Source organism: Passer domesticus, chromosome 2 (assembly GCF_036417665.1).
Source record: "Passer domesticus isolate bPasDom1 chromosome 2, bPasDom1.hap1, whole genome shotgun sequence".
Lineage (NCBI taxonomy): Eukaryota > Metazoa > Chordata > Aves > Passeriformes > Passeridae > Passer > Passer domesticus.
Window position 1 is genome coordinate 71,247,926 of NC_087475.1, and position 21,671 is coordinate 71,269,596.

At 40.3% G+C, this 21,671-nt stretch overlaps 1 protein-coding gene across 6 annotated transcripts in view; it reads left to right on the forward strand.

Annotated features, from left to right (window-relative positions):
• Window positions 1–21,671, forward strand: part of ATP8A2 (ATPase phospholipid transporting 8A2) — a 311,854-nt gene that overhangs the window by 26,602 nt on the left and 263,581 nt on the right. For 4 of the 6 annotated variants that reach the window (XM_064409174.1, XM_064409175.1, XM_064409177.1 and 1 more), the window contains 4 exons: window positions 7,495–7,639; window positions 19,878–19,977; window positions 20,576–20,674; window positions 21,539–21,584. In XM_064409174.1, coding sequence (XP_064265244.1) covers window positions 7,495–7,639; window positions 19,878–19,977; window positions 20,576–20,674; window positions 21,539–21,584 — 390 coding nt within the window. Of the gene's footprint in view, window positions 1–7,236; window positions 7,358–7,494; window positions 7,640–19,877; window positions 19,978–20,575; window positions 20,675–21,538; window positions 21,585–21,671 lie in introns of those variants that run through there. The other 2 variants (XM_064409179.1, XM_064409180.1) reach the window with 2 other exon arrangements.

A 21,671-nucleotide genomic window follows, 5' to 3' on the forward strand; every position in this document is an offset into this window, starting at 1 on the left:
ATTCCATTTACAATTGGAGGCTGCTCTTCAAAAGCAGCAGTGTTTTGTGCCTTGAATTTCTTAGAACTAAGAGCCTCCTAGTTAGTAATTTAAGATTATTCAAAAATATATTTTTTTAGTATTGCCAAATTTAGCTTAAATCTGGGATAAACACAAGAAAAGTGACTAAACTTCACAAGGAACATACTATTCCTGTTCATGCTTAACATGAACAGGGCCAAGCAAATGGAGTTCTTTAACCTCAGTGGTTGCTTTTGCATCAGCTGAAGCTACAAGAAGTCTTCCATAAATGTGTGTAGTTTAGTGAAGTGAGAGTTACTGATGCTGTGTATCTGTTAAGACAGTCATGTGTGAGCTACTGACCCACCTATACTGTATCTGTGCATTCATTAGAGCACAGCAGTTCTGTAGCTGCATCCCACAGGCAGATTGGTCCTCCTTGGATTGACCAGTATGTATTCAAGCTTATCTATTTGGTTAGCTGAGCTCCCATGGCACAGCAGCATTCTTTGCAGCGATCCTTGAAGTTCACTGTGAGATGCTAGAAATCCATGATCATTATCCCATGGCTAATCCATGGCTAACTTTCCTGTCCAATAATAACCTTTTTAGTCTTTTTAATTTTGATAAAAAACCCATTGCATAGCTGTAAAGAGGAGGGGGGAAGTTACAGACCTGTATCTGTTTACTTTCCTGTGCAATATCTGTTAGCTTGATTGATGACAACTTCCTCCTTGCATCTTGGAATCCAGGGAATAATGTTCCTTTGGTCTTCGCTGGTGCTTTTGAAGCTTCAATTGCTTTTAATATCCTTTTGGAGCTACTGTCTCCATCCATTTGTTTATTGGTCTATATCTTGCACAGAAAAAAATTCCTATCTTCAAAACTGATTCACTCTTGTGCATAAAATAGCTCTTCTGGCTGGCTGTGCATCTCTAAAACATCTGCTATGAAGACATGGATGTCTTTCTGTGTTCTGACTTGAACAGGGGAGCTATCCAAGAGCTTTAACTCCCACTGTCCTAAGTTTGACTCACAGTAGGATCGTTTCATAGTTGTATCAAGCTTGAGCTGAACACAAGATTTTTTCACTATCCATTTAGCTGTTGACAGATAAGAATTCAGAGTAACTTTAAAGAATAAAATCTTGTTTGAAGAACTCTAATCTTTTTTTCTCACTTATTATCCATTCAGGTTTTCTGTATGCAACTATTAAAAAACCCCAAAAAACAAAACCAAACCCAAAACAAAACTTAAAAAGCAAAAAAAAAGAACCTCCAAACCCTAAGAACCCTTGAAAATCCAAACCAGCAATAAAGGCACTTGGAGGATCTACTTACCAGTTAAAAATCAGCTTTTCCAGCTTTCCTGTTTCATATTGTCTTTAGTCTGTAAGAAAAACAGTACCTTCCCTGGCACTGCACATAGTGCTGTTTGTGCCTTGCTGCACAAGCTGGTTAAGTGGAGGGAGGGGTTTGAACTGACTGAGTTGTCACTTGGATATCTGCAGTAGCATTTCAGTAAATAACTGCACTGATTTGTTGTCCACTTCTGGTGTTACATGATGACAAGTACTTGAGCCCATTAGTGTACAAGACCTGTTGCAGGACTCCTAATGGCTGGAATGATGGAGATGGAGAGAGCTCATGCTCCACCCTGAGAGGTGCTCCCTGATGATAGCCTGAAGGTTGCTGTGCTTGGGTTCTCATGTTTTGTGTATGTTGAAGCTAACAACCATCTTCTGTCACTAGAATTTGTCATGGCCTCCTTGTTATTCTAGATAGAAGCACTCTTAACCCTATAAGCTGATTAGATACTACTGGCTCAGAAGCTCAGTGCCAGTGAAGTCCTGGTTGAAAATGTACAGTACTTTGCAAAAGTTGAGTAGCAAAAAGGAGCATTCCCATGGAAATCCTACACTTGTTACTGTCATGTATACAAGATTGTTTTTAGTAAAGGGAAGTTTTGGTTGGGCTCAAACTGCAAAGCGCTCACTTCGGAAAGATGAAGAAAGCTTTATAACTGCCTTAGAATTGACAGGATTTGTTCATGTTTTCACCATCAAAGTTAATTTGGTACACATGTTAACTGTACCCACAGAAAGCTTTAAGTTCTTGAAAGATAAATATTAGTAACATCCATGGTGCTGTTTACAGAACTGAAGCAGTTTGCAGTAAAACATAACTAAAACCCTATCTATTAAATATAACTTTTTAAAGGAAATAATAGCTGCATTTCTTGATGCAACTTGCTTTACTCCTAAGATTTAGGGTAAGTGTCCTTTGGGCAGGAATCCTATATCATATTGCTTCTCCTTAAGCAAATGAAAGAGCCACATCATTTCTAGTAACTTAAGGAGGACAGTTCTTGCATGGTTCTTGAGAGAACTGAGAGGTGTTTTGCAACTGTGTATTAACTTCAAGGCTGCTGCTATTATGAATTCTTGCATGCAGATGATCTAAAGACTTCTTAATTTGCAGGACATGGATCTACAGTGAAGGAAGCATATTTAAAATAACTTTTGGTAATAGAAGAGCTAGAAAATAAAAGCTCCACTATGAAGTCTGCCAGTTCTTCCTTTGTTTGGACATGAGTATGTCAGAATGTTTACCTATAACGTTATGCTGTTGAACACTGTGGCAATTTTATAAATTCTTAAAAGTTAAAACCATAACACTGTTCATCAGGAGTTTTTTTTCACATGAACTGGTTGTAACTCAAGGACAAGATGTCCCAGTCCTGTGAAACAAAGCTGTCTTGGAGGACCTGGTAGCTGAAGTTCATGCCCTGCATCTCCTGTTGGCAGCATGCTGTGCTCTGCCTCTTTGAACTCCTATCTTATGTGCTTCTAGATTAACTTTCAGCTACATTTCTGTTGAACAGTGAAAGCAGCCAGGGAAACAGTGTAAGAAATAACATATTTCAGGTAAAATAAATTCATTTAGTCACGCTTCAGAGTAATTGTTTGTGTATAAACTTGTTGACAATTCTGAAGTGCAGAACTCCTCATTTGGTGTCATCTTTGGTACTCAGTTTGTGATGGTAATGCTGTGAAAAAATCTTATCCCAAGAAAGTGAGCATGTTTCTGAATCCAGGTGGTTTGGTGAGAGCCTAATTTGCTTTTCAGTGCAAGGGAAAGTCTAAACATGTCTGCCACCTCTCCAAATACAGCTCTTGGCTTTTCAGGTGTTTGCTTTGATAGCTTTCTTTGAGGCTTAACCAATAAAAAAATGCCATGTTTTTTGTAAATGAGAAACTTTGGAGGCTGTCTTTCACTCTGAGGAAAGCTGTCTTTCATACGTCTCAATTCAAAACTGTCACTTAGTACAGTTGGAAGCATACAGGGAACTTTGTATAGCTACTTAAACTTTGACTTGTGAGTGTCTGAGCTTAGAATCACAGAGTACTTGATGTGAGAGGACCCCTGGAGATTGTAGTCCAACTCTGCTCTCAAACAGGGGTAGTTTCTTTACCTCAGTGTACTTTAGCTCTTTCTTGTACTAGATCTTAGTCCTGCAAACAGTGTGCAGAATCAGAAGTATGATTCTTGCTGTAAATACTCTTAACATTGCTGTAATTCTAAATGACATGAAGCCTTTGGTGAACTTCTCCTGTACAAACCAGCTGTTTCTCATAGCTTGTGGTTCTGATATTTCAGTGAGGAGCTTATTTGATCTAAAATAATTTGTTCTTAAAAATGGAACACATGTTAGAGCAAGCAAGCACTTTACCAAGCTAGAGGTAGTAACTAGCTGGCTGATCTACTTAAGTGAAAAGTGATAAAATTTTGGCATGAGTTCTCTTGTGACTTCTGACAGTTGACAAGCATCCCAAGTGACTCATCTTTCAAAACACTACAGAATTCACAACACTTTATTTACTCAATCATGCAGAAGCTATGACTGTTACTGAACAGACATTAAGGAGTCAGATACATGCGGAAAAATGTCATCTTTGCAGGCCCAGTGATGTAAGAGTATTAAACCATAATTCATTGCTTTTCAAGTGATAATAAATGCCATATGAATTTGTCAGGGCATCAAGTCTGGTTTCTCTTAATGATGAGAGAAAGCTGTAAAATCTCTTTATTTTTGTCAAGCTTTCATCCCATCTATTTTTAGAAGAAACCTCGTTAAATAGTGTGAAGTAAGAGCCTTGAAGAAATGAATGGGCTTTTTATAAGGGAGTTTATAACTCAAGTCTGACTCATTGAACTTGTAAAGTGGGAAGCAATATTAAACTCTTGCAGAAAGTGTCTCAGAACTGAAGCAAGGTGTGTATTAGACAACGTTTAAATTCCACAAGGATCTAAGTAGTTGAGTTGTCATCCTTGAAGATGCTTAAGAAGCAGGTGCTGCTTTGGAAGGTGGTTTAGTGCTGGACTGGGCAGTGCTGGGTTCATGGTTGGACTCGAGGATCTTAAAGGTCTTTTTCAACCTAAACAGTTCTGTAATGCAGACTTAAGATCAATATGATTAGGACATTCAAAATCTGGTGAAGCTAAATCTGATGTGGCTGTTTAAATGAAGAGGATATGAGATAGTGGTCTGTTATTAATACTGCTAATTGAAGCATGAGTAGTTTGATGCAAAATAAATTGTATAGCAGTGTTGCAAATCCTAGGGTGAATAACAAGAAAGGTCCAAGTCTTGTGGGAGAGAGTGACAAGTTGGCATGCCCTTAAGTGAAGTCAATGAGTCTCATTCCTCAGGATACAGGGAAGCAAATGCTACTGTGAGTAAGAGCTCCTGAGCCTTCAGTTTCAAGTTCCACAACTGCTGGAGGTGGTCAAGTCCGCTGTGTTTATCCACAGCCTTTCTGAAACAAGAAACAGAGGTGCAGTTACTTTTGCATGGCTGAAGTGATGGTCTGCATGTGGTCAGGTGTCCTTGAGGGGGAAACTTCTGAAGGGGGTGGGCAGCCTCCTGCTGCCCACCTGGAGGCCCTCAGAAGCTCAGGTCTCCTTAGCATTTTTGGACATGTAGGGAAAGGAGAGGATCTACAGCCAGTAGTAAAGGCCACTCTCTGCAGGCTTTTGGTTGTGATCTGTTTCGTAACAGGGGAGGGAGGTGGAAGGCATTCCTGATGGGCAGGATTATGGGATAATCTTCCAAAATGAGCATTATTCCACTAAGAGTTGAAACAGCTGCCTTGAGCCACTTTCAAAACCCAAAACCTTATTACAGCTGTTTCTACACCCTTGTAAGTCTGCCTTGGAAATATTTCAGTGATCTAAAGAATGAGACCAGTTGTCCCTGAGGCACCCATCTTGAAGGGAGCAGCCAAAAGGATAGTACGTTAATTAAACCTGAATACCTCTGAACTTCATCAGCTGTATTGACTCAGTTAATCCTTAAAGTTGTGGGACAGCTTCATAATACTTTGCTGCAAGGAGAACTAGTCAGCAGGAAGATTTCAAACATCAGAGAATGTTATGAAAAAAAAAACCCAAATAAATAAGGTCTCTGTAAAAAACCAACAACTTTGACCGCATGTTTGTTCTAGAATAATTGCACTGCTGTTCTGGCACTTGATTAGGAAAACTGATGAAAGCTGCTTCCTTGCACTTAATGCTCTTAAGAGAGTATTGTTGTTTGATCTCCTTTGCAGTTACACAACATGAAATCAATGGGAAAGGACAACAAATATCCAGTAGTGCATTTAGTTCTGTGTTTCTGAAGAGGAAAATATCCATTCAGCAAGGCTGAGTGGTCTTCTGTGTCATGGCAAGGTTCTTCAGGCTGAGTAACTTAATATAGTATCATAATGGCATAGCCTTGCATAGTCTACAGTCTTCATATTTCACTTTCTGAATTTGTCTCTCTGCAAAAAGCAGAAATGATCAAGCTGGCATATTTTTGCTGTCTGAATTGGTATCAACTGGAATGAAAGAAAATCAATTATTTAGCCTCTAACTTGCAAGTCAGCCTAATGTCACCAAAGAATGACTTCACAGTGTGCAACACTTGCCTTGGGCAAGAGGCGGTGCTGTTGAAGGCACATCAGCCTGTTAATGACATCGCTTTATGGGGCCCGCAGAGGCTGTGTGCGTGGCCGTGGTGTACGAGGAATGGGAACGTTGCCCTCCAGTGGCTGACGCCTGGAGAATACCGAGCCTGTTAGCCCTGGCAATACAGAGCCAAGGCTTGGGAAGGTCTGGGGTGAGTGGGATGTTAGCTTAACAGTGTGTGCTGTTAAACAGGACAAGTCTGCCCACAGTACAAATACCTAGGTGTTCGATGTGCTAAGGTTGTATAGGTCTGAAAATTTTCCCTCCAACTTTAGTTAAGGAGGATGTAATTTCAGGGGCCTCTTCCATTCATTGCAGGAGTTCTTCTTAGGCGCTATCTGATCAGATCAGCTTGTTGCAGTGTCATCTTAGCTTCATACAGAAATTAGAAATAGATTTGGCTTTACAGTAGGTTTACTGCTTTACAGCTTCACAGGACAGTTCATTGCTTCTGTTAACCTTTGAATGAAGTTCTCAAATAACGCTAACATAACACCTTTACTAGATTTTTATTAAACAAGTTGTCATATGCTTGTCTAGAGCTACCTGTGTTAGCTTGTAAGTCCATGGCTTATTTAATAAATGATAAATTCTTATCTAATATGTTTACAGCTCAACTAAATTAAAGTATCTCCATGGCTCAGGAGGGAAGGGGAAAGCAATAAATCTGTCTCCACAACTTCAGTAATGTTTTGAGGCTTTGACAGAGAGAATAGCTAGCTCCTTTCCCTTACGTTTTTGCATTCTTTTAATGTAAAAGTAAACGATGCTTATGGAACTCAATTCACTCCAGACCCAGTGGGAAATGAAAATTACTTCATGCTTCTGCCGCTTAAAGTCAAAGCTTTGAAGTTGCACGTGTAAAGCAAGACAGTATTTTTTTTATCAGTTTAGTCTGAACCTTGGCTTTGGGGACAGACTCCCCAGATGCCCGGCCGTAGCCCCCGTACGGTGTCCGGGCGGAGGAAGGCAGCTCGGTCCCGCCGTGGGGGTCTGGGAGAGCTGTGGCGGAGATGCTGCGCCGCTCCCGGAGCGCGGCGTTGGGCTCGGGATACGCTGCCAAGGAGCCGAGCGGCCCCGGAGCCCCGCGGCCGTGCGCAGGATGCTGGCTGCCTCCCTCGCACGGAGCCCAGCAGGCTGAGGCGGGGGACACGGCGGGGCCGCCCGGCGGTTCCCGGCGGGAGCGGCGCTGGCACGGCGGGAGCGGGGGCGGCGCTCCCGGGGCGGGGCCCGGCCCATCCCCGCGGGGCGGGGGGCGCGGGCCCCGCGCTGTCCCCGCCGCCAGCTGGCTGCGGCCGCCCCGCCGCCCCCTCCCCGGACACGCGTTATTTACAGCCGCCGCCGTGGTAAACACCGGGCAGGGCGCGCTCGCGGCCGCCGCCCACCCGCGGCCCTTCCCCGCGGCGCGGCCCCGGAGCTGGCGGCCCGGCTCCGCTGGGTGCGGCCCCTCGCTGACCGCCTCCCCTCCGCGCTCTCCCCGCAGGACCTGTCTGTTCCACCTCGGGCTATAAGAAGGCGGATGATGAGATGTCCGGAGCCACGTCCGCGGCGGATCTGGACGAGGCACCAGCCCGCACCATTTACTTGAACCAGCCCCAGCAGAGCAAGTTCCGCGACAACTGGGTCAGGTACGGAGCAGTCCCCGCTTCTCTTTACGGGCGGCAGCCGCGCAGCCGTGGGCTGGGAGGGCTCGGGTCCCTCTCCCTTGCCTCTCGGCCCTGCCCACGCCGGGTTTCAGCACAATAAAACGCGTGTCCGCCGAGACGGCTGGTTTTCGTGTCTGTGCTGGGTACCAGCGTCTGGCCAGTGCACGGGCGAATCCAGCAGCAGCAAGTGATGAGCTGCTTCCCTCGGCAGTAGTGAGAGCAGGGAGCTGGTAGAGCTGCGTGGGCAAGATGCATGAAAAGGTGTTCACTTCAGTAGGGCGCTGAATTTTGGCATAACAGGACCTACTTGAGTATTTCTGGATGCAAGGGTTAACCCGTGAAAATTTAGTGGGAGTTTTGAGTAGAATCCAGTAAACTCCATGAAGTGCCCCCTTAAAAAGTAGCATTTGGTTGAAAGAACAGCTAGGCTAAGTATATTAAAAATGTATAGAATAGGAAGAAAAGAGGAAGTGCATCCAACAGGACAAGAATAACTACAGAAACTACAAGCTGGCATCCCTGTGCATAAAAGGTGATGGTCCACTTGTGTTTTTTAATTGAAGGCCGGAGGTAATTTTCTTACCTGTTTGGAGCCTTTAAAATAGGGGGGTGTGTTAATATTTCTGATGGTATGATTAATGCTACCAGTGTCGTTGCAGTTTGGAAACACAAATAATATGGACTGAAACATGGATTACAAGGATGCATAACGTGAGCAAGTTGTGATGGTGCTTGCCACACTTGCCTGGGGTTAGCTGGATGAACAGATGGCTCCTGTCATGGCTGAGGAGGGGCATTGTTTAGCAGGCTTCTGTTCGTTAATGCAGATGTTTGGCTTATTGTTCAAAGAACAGTTTATACAATGAGTACCTTTATAAAAAGAGAGGCGTTTTATATCCTGCTGAAGTGATGATTTACATTGTCTGGTTTATTGTGTGTATTACCAAGGGCAGTTCTAAGAATATCCTCTGGAAGGGTGCTGATGTTCTGGGCACCACAGCAACTTATTCATAGTTACATACTTGTCTGGAAAATAGTTCAGGAGCAGTTAAAATGACACATTTTCTCAGTATCTTCCTTATTCTGTGTGGGTAGCAACAGTGAAGGTTTTCTTGCTTTATTTTATCTTGACTAATTAAGGGATGAGTTTAACAGTTTCCTGTGCAGAGATTATTTGTGCTTTCCCTGCTTTAAGAAGGAAAAACAGGGAACAGAGGGTTGGCAGAATCTGTAGTTTAGGTTTTCCAGAAGAGATTCTGTTCTGATCAGGCTAAATTTTATAGAAAAGTAGTGTGTTACTGTGCTACGAAGAACTTGTTCCTGACAGTGCTATTCCTAAAGAGCAGCTGTGTCCAATTTGCTGTCTGGAATCCATCCCCTTATACATAGCTGTACAAGTTTCTCGATACCTTTTCGCATCTTTGCCTCGTGACAGGTAAATTTTGAGTCATAAGGAATATTGGTATGTGAGGGATAGGACAAAGTGCAGGTAGTGTAATAGCAAATTACAGTAGAGATACTTTCATTACCTGATAGGAGCCTTAGCTCCTTAGTGTCACTTGGAAATTAAGTTGACTTCATAATGATTTACTGCTGCTTAGTAAGAAAGCTTTGATCTCTTGACTTTTAAAGGGTGATAGACATTGCCTGTACTCTCTGGATTAGTTTTCTTCCCTCAGCCTGGTGGGAGTGAAGGTAAAGGTGACCTGAGCTTGTAATACCTGAGTAAGGAGGCCTCAGTTATTTAAGTATATTGGAGTTTCTCTTGAGGAACTACAGTTCTCTGTTGCCTTCGGACTTTCTTACTTAACTGTGTTGAGCTTCAGAAATGCATTCAGAACTGGGTTTCTCTGTGCTGATGGATCTGCAGATGTTTTGTCTCCTTAGGAAGCATCAGGGTACCACAGAGCAAGGTGCTGGGTAAGCATGTGAACTCCTGTACATGTGGGCTTGTGGAAAATTAAACTGAAAATAATAAACCAGCTTGTTTTAAGTTGTGTGAGTTCTGACTGTCATATTTTTGGTAGTCATTAAGGATTCTCTGAATAACAGTGGGAATTTGTGAATGTTCATAGGAAGTTCTCTAAATTAAGGATAGTGTGAAAAGCTTGCTGAAAACTAAGTAAAATACAGCAAGAAATGGAAATGCAGAGCATGGGGGAGGGTAGGTTAGTGGTATGGCTTTTTGTGTAAGATGTCATAAACATCTTGAGCTGCTTGACTTCTGTGGGTAGAGAAGCACTGTTAAGTGAATTGTAATGTTTGTGGGAGCATAAAGATAGACTAATTTTGGATAAGTTAATAAAAATGGATAATTATCTTGATCCCACTTCTAAGTAGTATGTAGTGCTATTGCAAAAGCTCAGTGGATGGCAGGATGGCACTAACACTTCCAGAAGTCTTGGAGTGTGAGGATGTAGAAAGAAGAAATGTTCTTTCCCCTGGCTCTCTGGCATAATTCAGACTACAAGAAGACTTCTCTAATGGCCAATTTTTGTGTTCTTGAAACTTTGTAACAAACTATTTCAAAACATAGTGCTGTGTGTTACAGGCTAGATTTAGCTTGGCCCTTGACATGTGCATAAATATGGCTGTCACTGTTGTTTATTATACTGTAGCAGCAGTGATTACATCTGTAGAAACACCTTTTCTACCTATCTTCAGTCCTGCTCTGTTCAGTTTGAAAATCTTTATGTATGTTTTACATTTTGGACTTTTTAATAAAAGGTAAATTTTGTTCGATTTTCAGCTGAAATGTTTTAGAAGCTGAAGCATTTTAGAAGCTTTGAAAAAATGTAAAAATTAAAAAATGTAAAAAAATTAATAAATGCTATTTCTTTGTCCAGCACAGCTGTACTGCAGTGTTAAATGTTTGTTATTACAAAAGCTAACTGGGACTTGTTTTGACATATGTAGCATACAAAACTTAAACACTCGTCTGTTTAACCAGAACATTTCTGTACTTTTAAGTCAAGTAAGGACTTATGTTGAGGAAATTTCCAGTCTCTCTAGAGAGCTTTGTGCCACTTACTGTGGCATTTGTGCTCTGGAGCAACATTCTGTGTACTGAAGCCCTACTTCCTGGGAAGTGGCTGGACACATCTGCCAGTGGGAAGTAGGGAGTAATTTTTTTGTTGCCCTTTGCTTCTCAGCGTGACCTTTGCTTTATCAAACTGCCTTTATCTTGACCCATGATTTTTTTTTTCATGGTATTTTCTGTCTCTTGTTCTGCTGAGAAGAGGAATTACAGAAAAGATCAGGGAGTATGAAGTGTCCAGCCAAGGTCAGCCCACAACAAGATGGGAAATAAGCTTCCCTGTTGCCTTGTAAGACCAAAGGAATACAGGTGGAGTATGGTGGTAGAGGCTTGAATGCTTTGTTAATACTTCTGAGATAACCAAAATAATGGCATGAACAATTTTCCAAATGTGTCCTCAGTGAAGACTGCCTATTGTATTTGAAGTTAGTCTTCTATAAGTTGTTGTTTTGGTTTTTTTTTTTACATGGAAATACAGTTCCTGGATGTTTCATAGTAATACAAGAATCTACTCTGATATCAGTGGCTTGTTCTGAATGTATAACAGTACTGTAATAGGAATTTCTTCTAGTGCATTTAGTAAAAATCACCAGTAAAGTGATTTGAGCCCCTCACTTGTTGCATGTGTTAATGTTGATGTGAAAGAGTTGGACTTCTGGTTTATTAGTCCTGGAGGAACAAGTGTGCTGAGATAACTTCAAGGACATTAGAAGTGGTCTCCAAATTTTTGAAGACTGTGGAGTTGCTTTGTGAATGTTGTTCTAGGTAATATTCTTCTATTCCAGGCCTGGTAATGCATCCTGGTGTAAATCTGACTTGCATCTGAATCAGGACCCCAAAGTTCAGTCTCAGTTTGTGGCTTGAGTGGTAGGTTGGACAGTGCAGCAGTCAGGAAGGGCAAAATTCAACTTGTTTGTTTTTAATGGATCTTGAATCCAGAAGTCTTGTTCAGAAGTTTTCTTATCAAAACAGACTTTGGTGGATTGATCTCTTAAGGAGGTCCCAGAAGTTGCATTATAATATCCAGAAAATACTCAGTTGTCTTCCATACAGGCAAAAATTTAGTTCTGATAGATAATAAGCAAAAAGTCTTCAGGCAAAAATTTAGTTCTGATAGATAATAAGCAAAAAGTCTTCAGTGTTTATTTTAAATTGTATGGGGTCTTAAAACTCAAGTAAACAGGTGAGAATCAATTTCTTGTCTCATAAGGCAGAAGCACTTTGCATGGGGAATTTAGCCCTGAAGACTGCAACAAGGTTTCTAGTGGAATCCTATGTCCTGCATTAAACAGCCTGCTGTTTACCTGTGGTCCCAGACTGTCGTATCAGTGTTTGCATGATGCTTGCTGGTGACAAAACTGTAGACACAATCTTTAGTCTTCCTTCTATTTCACGTGGGATGCATTAAATTAAGCCAAGTGCATTGCTTTATTGGCTTGTGTGTAGGTACTGTAGAAGTCAGTTGTGATTTAGACATGTTCATAATTTTTGAATGTGTGGCCAGGTTCTCCCTGGTGAAATAGGAGTTGCTGGTATCACTGACCAATTAGTATTGACCCTTGAAACCTGAGTAGTGTTCTCTATGATCTGTGGAAATGTGGATTGTAGCCTGATATGTGCTAGTGAATTTCTCTGCACTTAGTGGTATACCCCAGCATTCATCTTGCACCAAAATGTTTTACCATGTTATTTAGGTAAAAATATCTCAGTTTCTGTTCAGTTTGTTCTTAGTAGAGTTCAGGCACTGGCCATTTGTTTTATTGTGTTTGTGTTAGATTTGAAATACTCTTCTGTTGTCATGTGAACAGATTGCTTGCCTGATGGCAGAACAGCATTTTGAAATTCTTCAAAGAAGGGATGTATTATTATAATCTGAGTGGTGCAAGTCTAATCATGTGTTAAACTAATCCTCTAACTCTTTTTAGTTTTAGGTAGATTGTGTTTTTTAGTGAAGAAAAATACTTAGTGTAACATACGTTTTTAAATAAACAAAAACTTGTTTCCTGCAGTGCAGCTGTTGCTGATACTGCAATCTGCCACGATGAAAAAGGCTTGGGTACAGATATAGAATGATACTTTTAGCCATTAAAATTCACTAAAAGTACCTGTTATTGTATGCCTGATGTTGTGTACAGAGATTATACCAGTGTATTTGAAGCTGCTGCATATTTGGTCTTGGACTGTTCCTAGGGCAATAACCCCTGGACAGTTAAATTGTTGAATTTTGCTCAGATGAAATGTCTGGATGAAAAAAAAACCCACAGATGTGGGAGTTCTAGTGTCCTTTCACCTGCTGCATGCTGAGCTCTCTGGTATCCTGACATTGTTCTGGTGGTGTGTGGCACAATAAATTTCATACATCAGCAGTAGCAACACAGCAGGTGAATTAAACTGGGTCCCTTTTTTCTCTTTTTAGATCTCCCTGACTGCTAGTGGTCTGTAAAAAAAGGTAGAAGAGAATAAATTTTCTGAAGTGAACTCAAGTAGAGTTTATGATGTGTAATAACTGCATTCCACATAGTTTCTGTGGATTGTGAACATAATTACATTTCTCTCAAGACTAAATATTAATTTCTTCTGCAGCCCCCTGCTTGTCACTAAAATAAACACTGCTTTAGTTGTGTGACATTTAGAGTTAAAATTTGCTTTAAAACTGAAGCTAGTACACTGGCTTTTAGACAGCTAGCCAGCTTATGTGACTTGTTTGATTGTTTTTTTTCCCCTCCAGTCATCTTCATATCAATGCTGTGTGTTTAAATGGAGGCTATTCTGTGTTTGCACAGTAACTAAATGTGGTACTAAACTTACTTTGTTAGACAGTTGAATTCTGAGGTTAACTGTGCTGGTCAGCTGTTTTTATTGACTTGTACTTGCCAGCAGGGCTACTGCAAGGCAAGTGTACATTACTGTAGTGATGACCTCCACTCTTGTTGAAACTCTATCATGCCTTCAGAGCTTCTAGTAGTGTTTCTAAACAGTCTTTGTTTAGGGCATTTGTTACTGAAAAACAGCCAGGAATCTGTTCCCCTTTTTGTAGGGATTTAATGAATAGAGAACTCATGGAAAGGCCTTTTCTGTTTGCATGCTTTAGGAAAAGCCTCCAGGGTACTGGGCTTTGAAGCAAAAGTGCTCTTGCTTCTATTAAATGTGACACGTGGTCTGGTTTTCAGGTTAAACTGAGTGTAAGCAGTTGTGGCAGTGCCTACTCTGTATTAAGACTGAGCTACTGTAGGAGACTTTGCTGGTGGAAATAGTATTTGCTTTGGTAATTAACATCAATTACATTAGTTGTTGCAGTCTTTTACTACTTATGTATGGCAATAGGGCTGCTGATTGTGGGGCAGTTTGGAATAAGATATTTCAGGTTCAAAGTTCTAAAAAAATGCTTACATGGTTAGGAGGTGATCCTAATGAACTAGAAAGTAATGGGATTGTTGTGCTTCAGTGGACAGGAGTTCATAGTGCATTTTCAAGTCCTTTTGTCTTAGCAGTGGTCTGTCTGTGTAAGGATAGGAGCTGAATTGAAGCCCTCGAAAATGAGCTTGTTGCTGATGCAGCTTTGGAGGAAGTGCAGGTAGCTCAGCCAGGCTGATCATCTTGCTCCTGAGATGGATCTTGTACACAAGGGTAGATAACACAGCTTGCCTGCTCAGGCAGTGGTAAGCACTGAGTGTTGCACTTAACCCCCTACCTTTTTATTAGGTGTTGAGGTAGGATGCAACACTCAGGATGCGCATGACTAGAAAATAATGATGTAAGAATGATCTGAAATGTCTGTGCTAATTTAGGTTTCTCCCTTGTGTAAAACACTCCTCAACATTAGTGGCTGGTTGTCTACCTGACAGCTGTCTGCTTTTTTTTCTTATGAGACCTTGACTTTAACTTGAATAAACTGTTTTTCTGAAGAGTTTTGTTTTCTTATTGCAGCAGACCCAAATCATTGTGGCCCCCATAAAGCAAGCTCTAATGGTGCTGGACTTGCAGGGAAATTAGTGGGCTGTGTTCGTATGTTCTGACTCTTTTAAACTTGTATGAAGCAATGATTTTCCTCTAAATCATATGGTTTGAGGAAAGAGGGCTCAGGGATTCTGAGATGTGATCAATTCCACCCGTAACAAACAAGGGAAAACACGTTTTCCAAACAGTTGGTGCCTCTAGTTGCTTCTGGTGGGAGCCCATACTATAAATGAAGAAATAAGGAATGTGGGGAAGTGGTGAGGTGCTTGAGAGGAATGCTACCCCACTGATAAGTTTGCTTCAGCTGGAATCTGCTAGAATTGTTTTCAGTCAAAGTTAAAATTGATTAATTCTAATACATTTGAATACTCTCAATCAGTTTCATTGTCTGTGCGGATGATTTCAGACAACAGATTTGTCTTCTATGGTTTCACTGCAGCTTTTTTGGGAAATCTTTCAGGGTTTGATGTTTCAGTAGCTAAGCACAACAATGTCCCTTAAACACATTTCCTCTTTTAACAATATATGAATCTATATATTAAAATACCTTTGGTATTATGGAGAAACTGTAGCAGAGTGCAGGGAAAGATTGAAACAAAATAGGCACTTGGACTGTGGTCAGTGGTTGTTCCAGAGCTGAGTGACAGATACAATGTGGTAATTCTTGATTATTTTTTTTTTGTCTTGCTCTGGCAAGCTTTAAGCAATAATGTCTTGCAGTATTCAAGTTGTTGCACTTTTTGCTATGCAAGAGCAAGTCCTACTCCTTTCATGCTCCTCTGTTTTGCCCTGAGCTCAGGGGCTGTCTTGGGTATTTAAGCACCACATATGCTTTTCTTGGCTGACAGAAGTGTACAGCCATAAACAGGGCAGTGAAATCCTTTCTGGCTGGAATCTTCCTCTGTAAGAACTGTAGTCTCAAGGGTTCATCTGATAGGGCAAGGCCCTTCAGTTGAATTGGGGGCTGCATTTGTTCAGGCTCCCTGTTGTTATAAAACCAGGGTATCTAGGACCTAATTTTCAGTCAACCAATAATCATTTCATAGGCATATGAGTAATTGCTTCTTATAAGCCCTCATGATGTGTTTTTTGGGAACTTGTAAGCAGTTGATTTTTGTGTCTTTAGCAAGTTTCGAGAAAGTACACCATCTTCCCCTTGTGCAAGGAGGTAGATGACCTTTCACTGTCATGTGCATGCAACTGCTGAAAACCTTGTTCGTGACACTTGGGTTTAGAACAACCTCCTCAGTATTCTGCATGGCAGCAGCTTGTTGATGAGATGTACCTATAAATGTGCATTCTCTGAACTCAATGTAATAGCTGAATGTTGTTTTTTCTGTTGATGTCTCTTGAAATACGTAAAGCTTGCTGCTGTGCCTCCTGCTGCAATGGTGACTGCCTGGAGGTGGCTTGTCATGCTACCTCTGTACATGAGAGCTTTAGCAGAACCTCAGATGCTGATGTCAGTCTTGCTATTAGGTGTCGTGTGCCTGGCAGGACCTTAGCATGCAAACACCATTCCACTAAAGACTGTATTTGAGCTCTTTAGACAAGCACATCAGCTTGGGTTTTCTGGGGTTTTTCTTTTCCTTCTCTTTTACTGGGTGTCTGACATTTTGTATGTGTTGATGGACACAAAGCCTGTTTGGTGAGAGAAGGGTTCAAGTCTGTAACATTCACTTTAATTATCCAGTCCTTTTGCTGTAGTTCAGGTGTCTGTGCCTGGCTTTCTTAGTAATTGTTCTTGCAAATTGATGTGTGTTAAAAGCACCGACATCAAGTGATACTCATTCTTCAGCTCTTGGAGAGTATTTCAAGTACGTGAACTGTGGCATGAGCAGGTTTGTGTGAATGCTGTCTAGGAAAGCACAGTTTGTTGTACTTGTGACCCCTGGAAATGGGACCCCACATATCTCAAGGAGGTCCTGGTTTCTTAGTCATTATCCTGAAGGTGAAGTTCATCTCACAGTTGCCATTCTAAAGGAAGGGGTGGAAGTGCTTTAGATGGCTGACTGGAAAAGCGCAGACTGTGTTCAGCTGCATGTTGCCAGCACACACATGTGTCTCAAGGAAGTAAATGCTCTGCCTCTATTACTGACAGCCTTTGCCTCTTCAACCATTAGTCAGCAAAGTAAAACCTTTAACCTGACTTTATAAAATGTTTTTAGGAAACAGAGAAAAAGACAACAATGGGAGTGGTTGTGCAAAAGTTACCAATTAATAAATAGACAACTGTACTGAAGAACCACTACTGAGTTCCTCAGTGCACTGTTTGCTACTTTTCAGCTGACTGTTTCAAAAATTACTGGGTAATCCTTGGCACTTGAGCAATATGGTAATGAGTTAAAGTATGTGAATGATACTAACGTTTTGCAAATTATACAGTGATTGCTTTCAAAAAAATCTCTGCACTGCCCTAGGAACAGTGGGGCCAGAGCCAGCTGTAGTCAGGTGTATCCAAATTCACTTGTTTAGCAGGGTTTGGTATTGTTCCTCCTGTCTTGCGCAGTGGTGTAACGTGAAACATGACTTATGTGAATTAACTTGCAGGTGTGGAGGAGACATCTCTTCTAATGTTTGCACACCTGTTCAACATTTGAACTTGTGTAGTTAAGCGAGATTTGCATAGGTAACAGCTGTTGCTTTAGGACAAACCAGTTTGTTGTTTGTTTTCCCCCTTGTGCTTCCCTCTTCTACCTGCCTCAACCTGTTCTGTGAGCTGCAGGCCTCATATTCTCCGAGTTAACATGGCTCTGATTTGGGCTGGTCAGAGAGCTAATCTGCCAGTTTTTTTATTTTCAGTGGCCAAAACTGTGCTATGAGTGAGCTGACTGAAGTTTCTACCTGTTCATATGTAGATTTTAACTTTCCTGAACTTTGGTTATCCTGAAGTTGTAACACACCTATCTGTTGTGAAGGAGTGCAAGAGTTTTTTTGTTATTTAAAAATAAGCATTGTATTTATCATTTAAAGAACTATTCTTCAGAGCTAAGTCAATTGCATGCTCCTGCACAGCTTAGACTGCTGGTTAGGTTTCTGTGAGAAGTTTTCTTTTGGAATAACGATGTGTATCTGCTCTTTATTCATACTTGTGGTTGCTGTTGTGACCTGTATGGTAACAGCTGACTGTGCCTGCCTCTAATTAGGGCTGTACCCATTTTCTGTGGGCATCTGTCAAGTTACTTAAGCAACAGAATACGTGGAGTGACTTAGTATGTACAAACCTCTTTCAAAAGAGCCTTATTGTGTTGGCATTAACATACTTGTTAGAGTGAGAATCATGTTTGAGCCAGCTAGCTGTGAAGTTGGTAGGTGGTAGAATGGTGTTAATAAATGTTTCAGCTTGGTTGCAGTCAAATTCTTGTGTTCTTATAATCATAGCAATGTGATACCTAGAGGAATACTATTCTCATATAAAATCTGCCACTGCTTGATGTGTAATTAGTGCTGCTTGGAGATACTGCTTCTGGGTCTGAACTGTGAACTTGATTAACCCATATTTTCAAGTCACAACATAATTCTGAGATTTGTGTTTAATTATGTTCTGTATTAAAGGAAGGTTATTACACATGAGACCAAGGAAATGTAGCTTAAAAAGAAAACAAACCCAAAACTTAGAGCTGGAAGGATTTAACAGCATTTCAAGGCAGTAGCTTTATTTGTATAAAGACTGGACTTGCTTTAAACCTGGATATATGATTTCACTCATTTGGCTTAGAAGATATGAGCCGTGATTAAGTACAACCATTTGAAATTTCTGTAAACTATTATGTTGAGTATTTAAATACTTGATTCCGGTGAGCAGCAGTAGCAATAGAAAGGGATGTTTTAGTTGCTTGAAGAGGAAACAAGGCAAGTTCCTAAGGTAAGATGCATCTTAATTGTTTTTTAATTGGTCTTTTTTAATTACCCCACTAATTTTTCTTTAGTGTTCAAAATAGAGCCTTTTAAAACAGGCTGTGCCTTGTTACATCTAGTTAATCTTTGATTTTGAAAGATGCAGCAGTGTCTGGTTAGATGGTTTGGAGTTGGGGGTGGGGCAGATAAGAAGGAAAAGAAGGTGGTTAAAGGAATAATCTGGAAAATAGACTTAATGGAGAGGTGGTCTTGGCACTGCTAGGAGATGTCAGTAAAACAGGAATTGGGAAACAGTTTTTTTTTTTTTTCTTGCAAGCCAAGTATCTTAGTGTTCCCAGTTCCTTGGAAATATAAGACTTCTTATTAAAAAAAACCCAACCAACCAAAACAAACAAACAAACAAAAAAAAACACCAACAAAAAAACCACAAAAAACCAAAAAAAACCCCAGAAAACCAAACCAACAAAAAAACAAACAAACCAACCCAAACTGGAACAAAGCACAAACAAAAAAACCTCAAAATGAAACCAAAATCACAGCACTCAAACAAAATCATGCCTCAAAATTTCTGGTTTTGCTTGTTGGGCCTTGCAAGGTATACTGAGCTGCAGGTGCTCAGTTGTTAAAACTCCAGCTCACGCTGATGGCCAGTAGTTCAGAAGGTGAAGGTTCTATGCTAATGGTTAAATTATTGTGTCAACTTTGACTCTTTTTCCCTGAAGTTGTACTCATGCCCCTTATGGATTTGATGTGAAAATGGTGAATAAGGCTAGTTAGTGCAGTATGTTTTTGTTTTAAGGCAGAAGAAGTAGTAATAATTCAGTTACATATATGTGTTAGTTACAGTATCTATATATATATAATAGGAAAAAAGCCAAGAACCATTAATCTGAAAAAGTGTATATTGTTCTGGAGGATTATTCATAGCTAAGTGTAAGTCATTCTGAAGTAGGAAATGAGACATTTAAAAAATGTGTTGCAAAATTTCTAATTTCTCTTATTCAACTCTGCCTCCCCCAACATTTAAATTGAGAGTTAAGCTCCTGATCACGCACTTGGAACTGAAATGAAAGCTTGCCTGTTCACAGTGCTGAAGTTTGGATGGTGGTAAATTGTCTGATAGTTCATCCAGTAACAAAGGTACCAGTGCTAGAAGTGGGTCTGACAGCCTTCTGGGTCTCTGTGATACCTTTTTTGTTTGGTACAGCTCCTTATCATAACCAAAGCAACTACTTCCTCCATATTCTAAATATGTCTTTACTTTGTTATCTTTGAACTGTTTTCTGACACTGGCTTTTAGACTTTTTGGTCATGATCCCCACCTGATATTCTGATGAAGTACTAAGATGAAAATCTTCTACCCTGCAGCACAGCCAAGTACAGCGTGGTGACATTTCTACCTCGATTCCTGTATGAGCAGATAAGAAAAGCTGCAAATGCATTCTTCCTCTTCATTGCCTTACTGCAGGTATTGTTTTATTGCTTTCTCTTGTTTATAAAATGAAATTGTAATGTAGGAAAAGTTGTTTCTGTTGTTATGCTCAACTGCAAAGCAATTTTTAAACTTTAATAGTAATATGAATGGGGTATGTGGTTGCTAATTGAAATTGGAAGACCACTTAGAGACTTCTTTCCACATAGTTTGTAAAGTTGACCCTCTTTGATTCTTAATAAGTGAAAATAAGTGGTGTCATAAAACATGGAGCTATTGACCATTGTGAGAAAAGAATGTGTGACTTTCTTGTGAAACTTCTGCTTAGTTAGTTCAGATTATCACTGCTTCCATGTGAAGCAGTATAATTTTCTTGTAAAGAGAAGAGAAATAGAATAAAAGGCATGTACAAAAAACAGTATCTTCTAACTTTATTGTTGTTGTTTCTTCGAACCTGCTAAGACTGTAGGCTAGTTTCCCCACTGGAATGGGGATATCTGTGAGGCACAAATCACACAGTAAATCAGGGAACTTTGTGTTCTGTCTTCTGAGAGCTTTGCATAAAATTCTAAATGTACCAGAAATTAATTTTAAATACAAATATAAAATGTGTCTCTGTTCCATCTGTTCACAGCAAATTCCAGATGTCTCTCCAACAGGAAGATATACCACCTTGGTGCCATTGCTATTTATTTTAACAGTTGCTGGCATCAAAGAAATCATAGAAGACTATGTGAGTACGATTGATGGGAATGGGGATGAGTACGATGGGGAATGTGCTAAGGACCAAATATCTCTAAAGCTATAAAATGTCATAAAGCCATGCATCTCTGAAGTCTCTTGAGTCATTGCTCAACAGCAGCAAAATGTTGTTTTGACTTTCAAAGTGCTTGACTTGAATTTCTGTAATAAATACTGAAAATACACTGAAATCAATAAGTATTTTCATTATGGTTGGTGAACAAGAAAACAGAAATCAGGACATTTGTTTCTCCCTCTTCAAGCTTGCTTATTAATGCTTTTATTGGAAAGACAATGTAGAACCCTGACAAATATGTAGCCTTTTCATATGGTCTTGAAAATGGAGGCTGGGGGGAGGCAAGCAGCTTAAGGACAGAAAAGACTGTTTTGGGGAAAATCTGCTCTAACTTGCTTGTATACTTTTCATCAGAATGAGGTCTTTTGGCTTTGCAAAGTACTGATGAGTGAAATTATTTGGATATCAGTCTAAACAGCATGTAGAATTTATGCACATGGATAGTTATCTAAATATTGTGGTCCTTATTGTTCCTTTTGTTTTTCTTCAAAAAAAAAAAACCTAGATTTGGAACCTTTTTTTCTACTGCTGATAAAGATTTGAGCCTGACTTCTAACATGGGGAATTTCACTTTGAAGTTTGTAATTATACTCTTTATACTCTTTTACAAACCATTTGAATTTAGATGATCTGTGACTTTTTTAAAATAACAAAAAAAATCCATAAAGGCATAAAGAACCCAATGTATCATCTTGCAGTTTGTCATATTTTAGCTCTAATGGTTCTTGAATTTGTGATAAAGTGTAATGAGGTGTAATGAAATGTTTTGTTTCCTTACAGAAAAGGCATAAGGCAGACAGTGCAGTGAATAAAAAGAAAACAGTAGGTAAGACTAAACAGTCTTTAAGTATTTAAAATGCAAATACTGAATGCTTACTTTTGAGCAATTCTGTTGCTTTAATGGTCATAATGG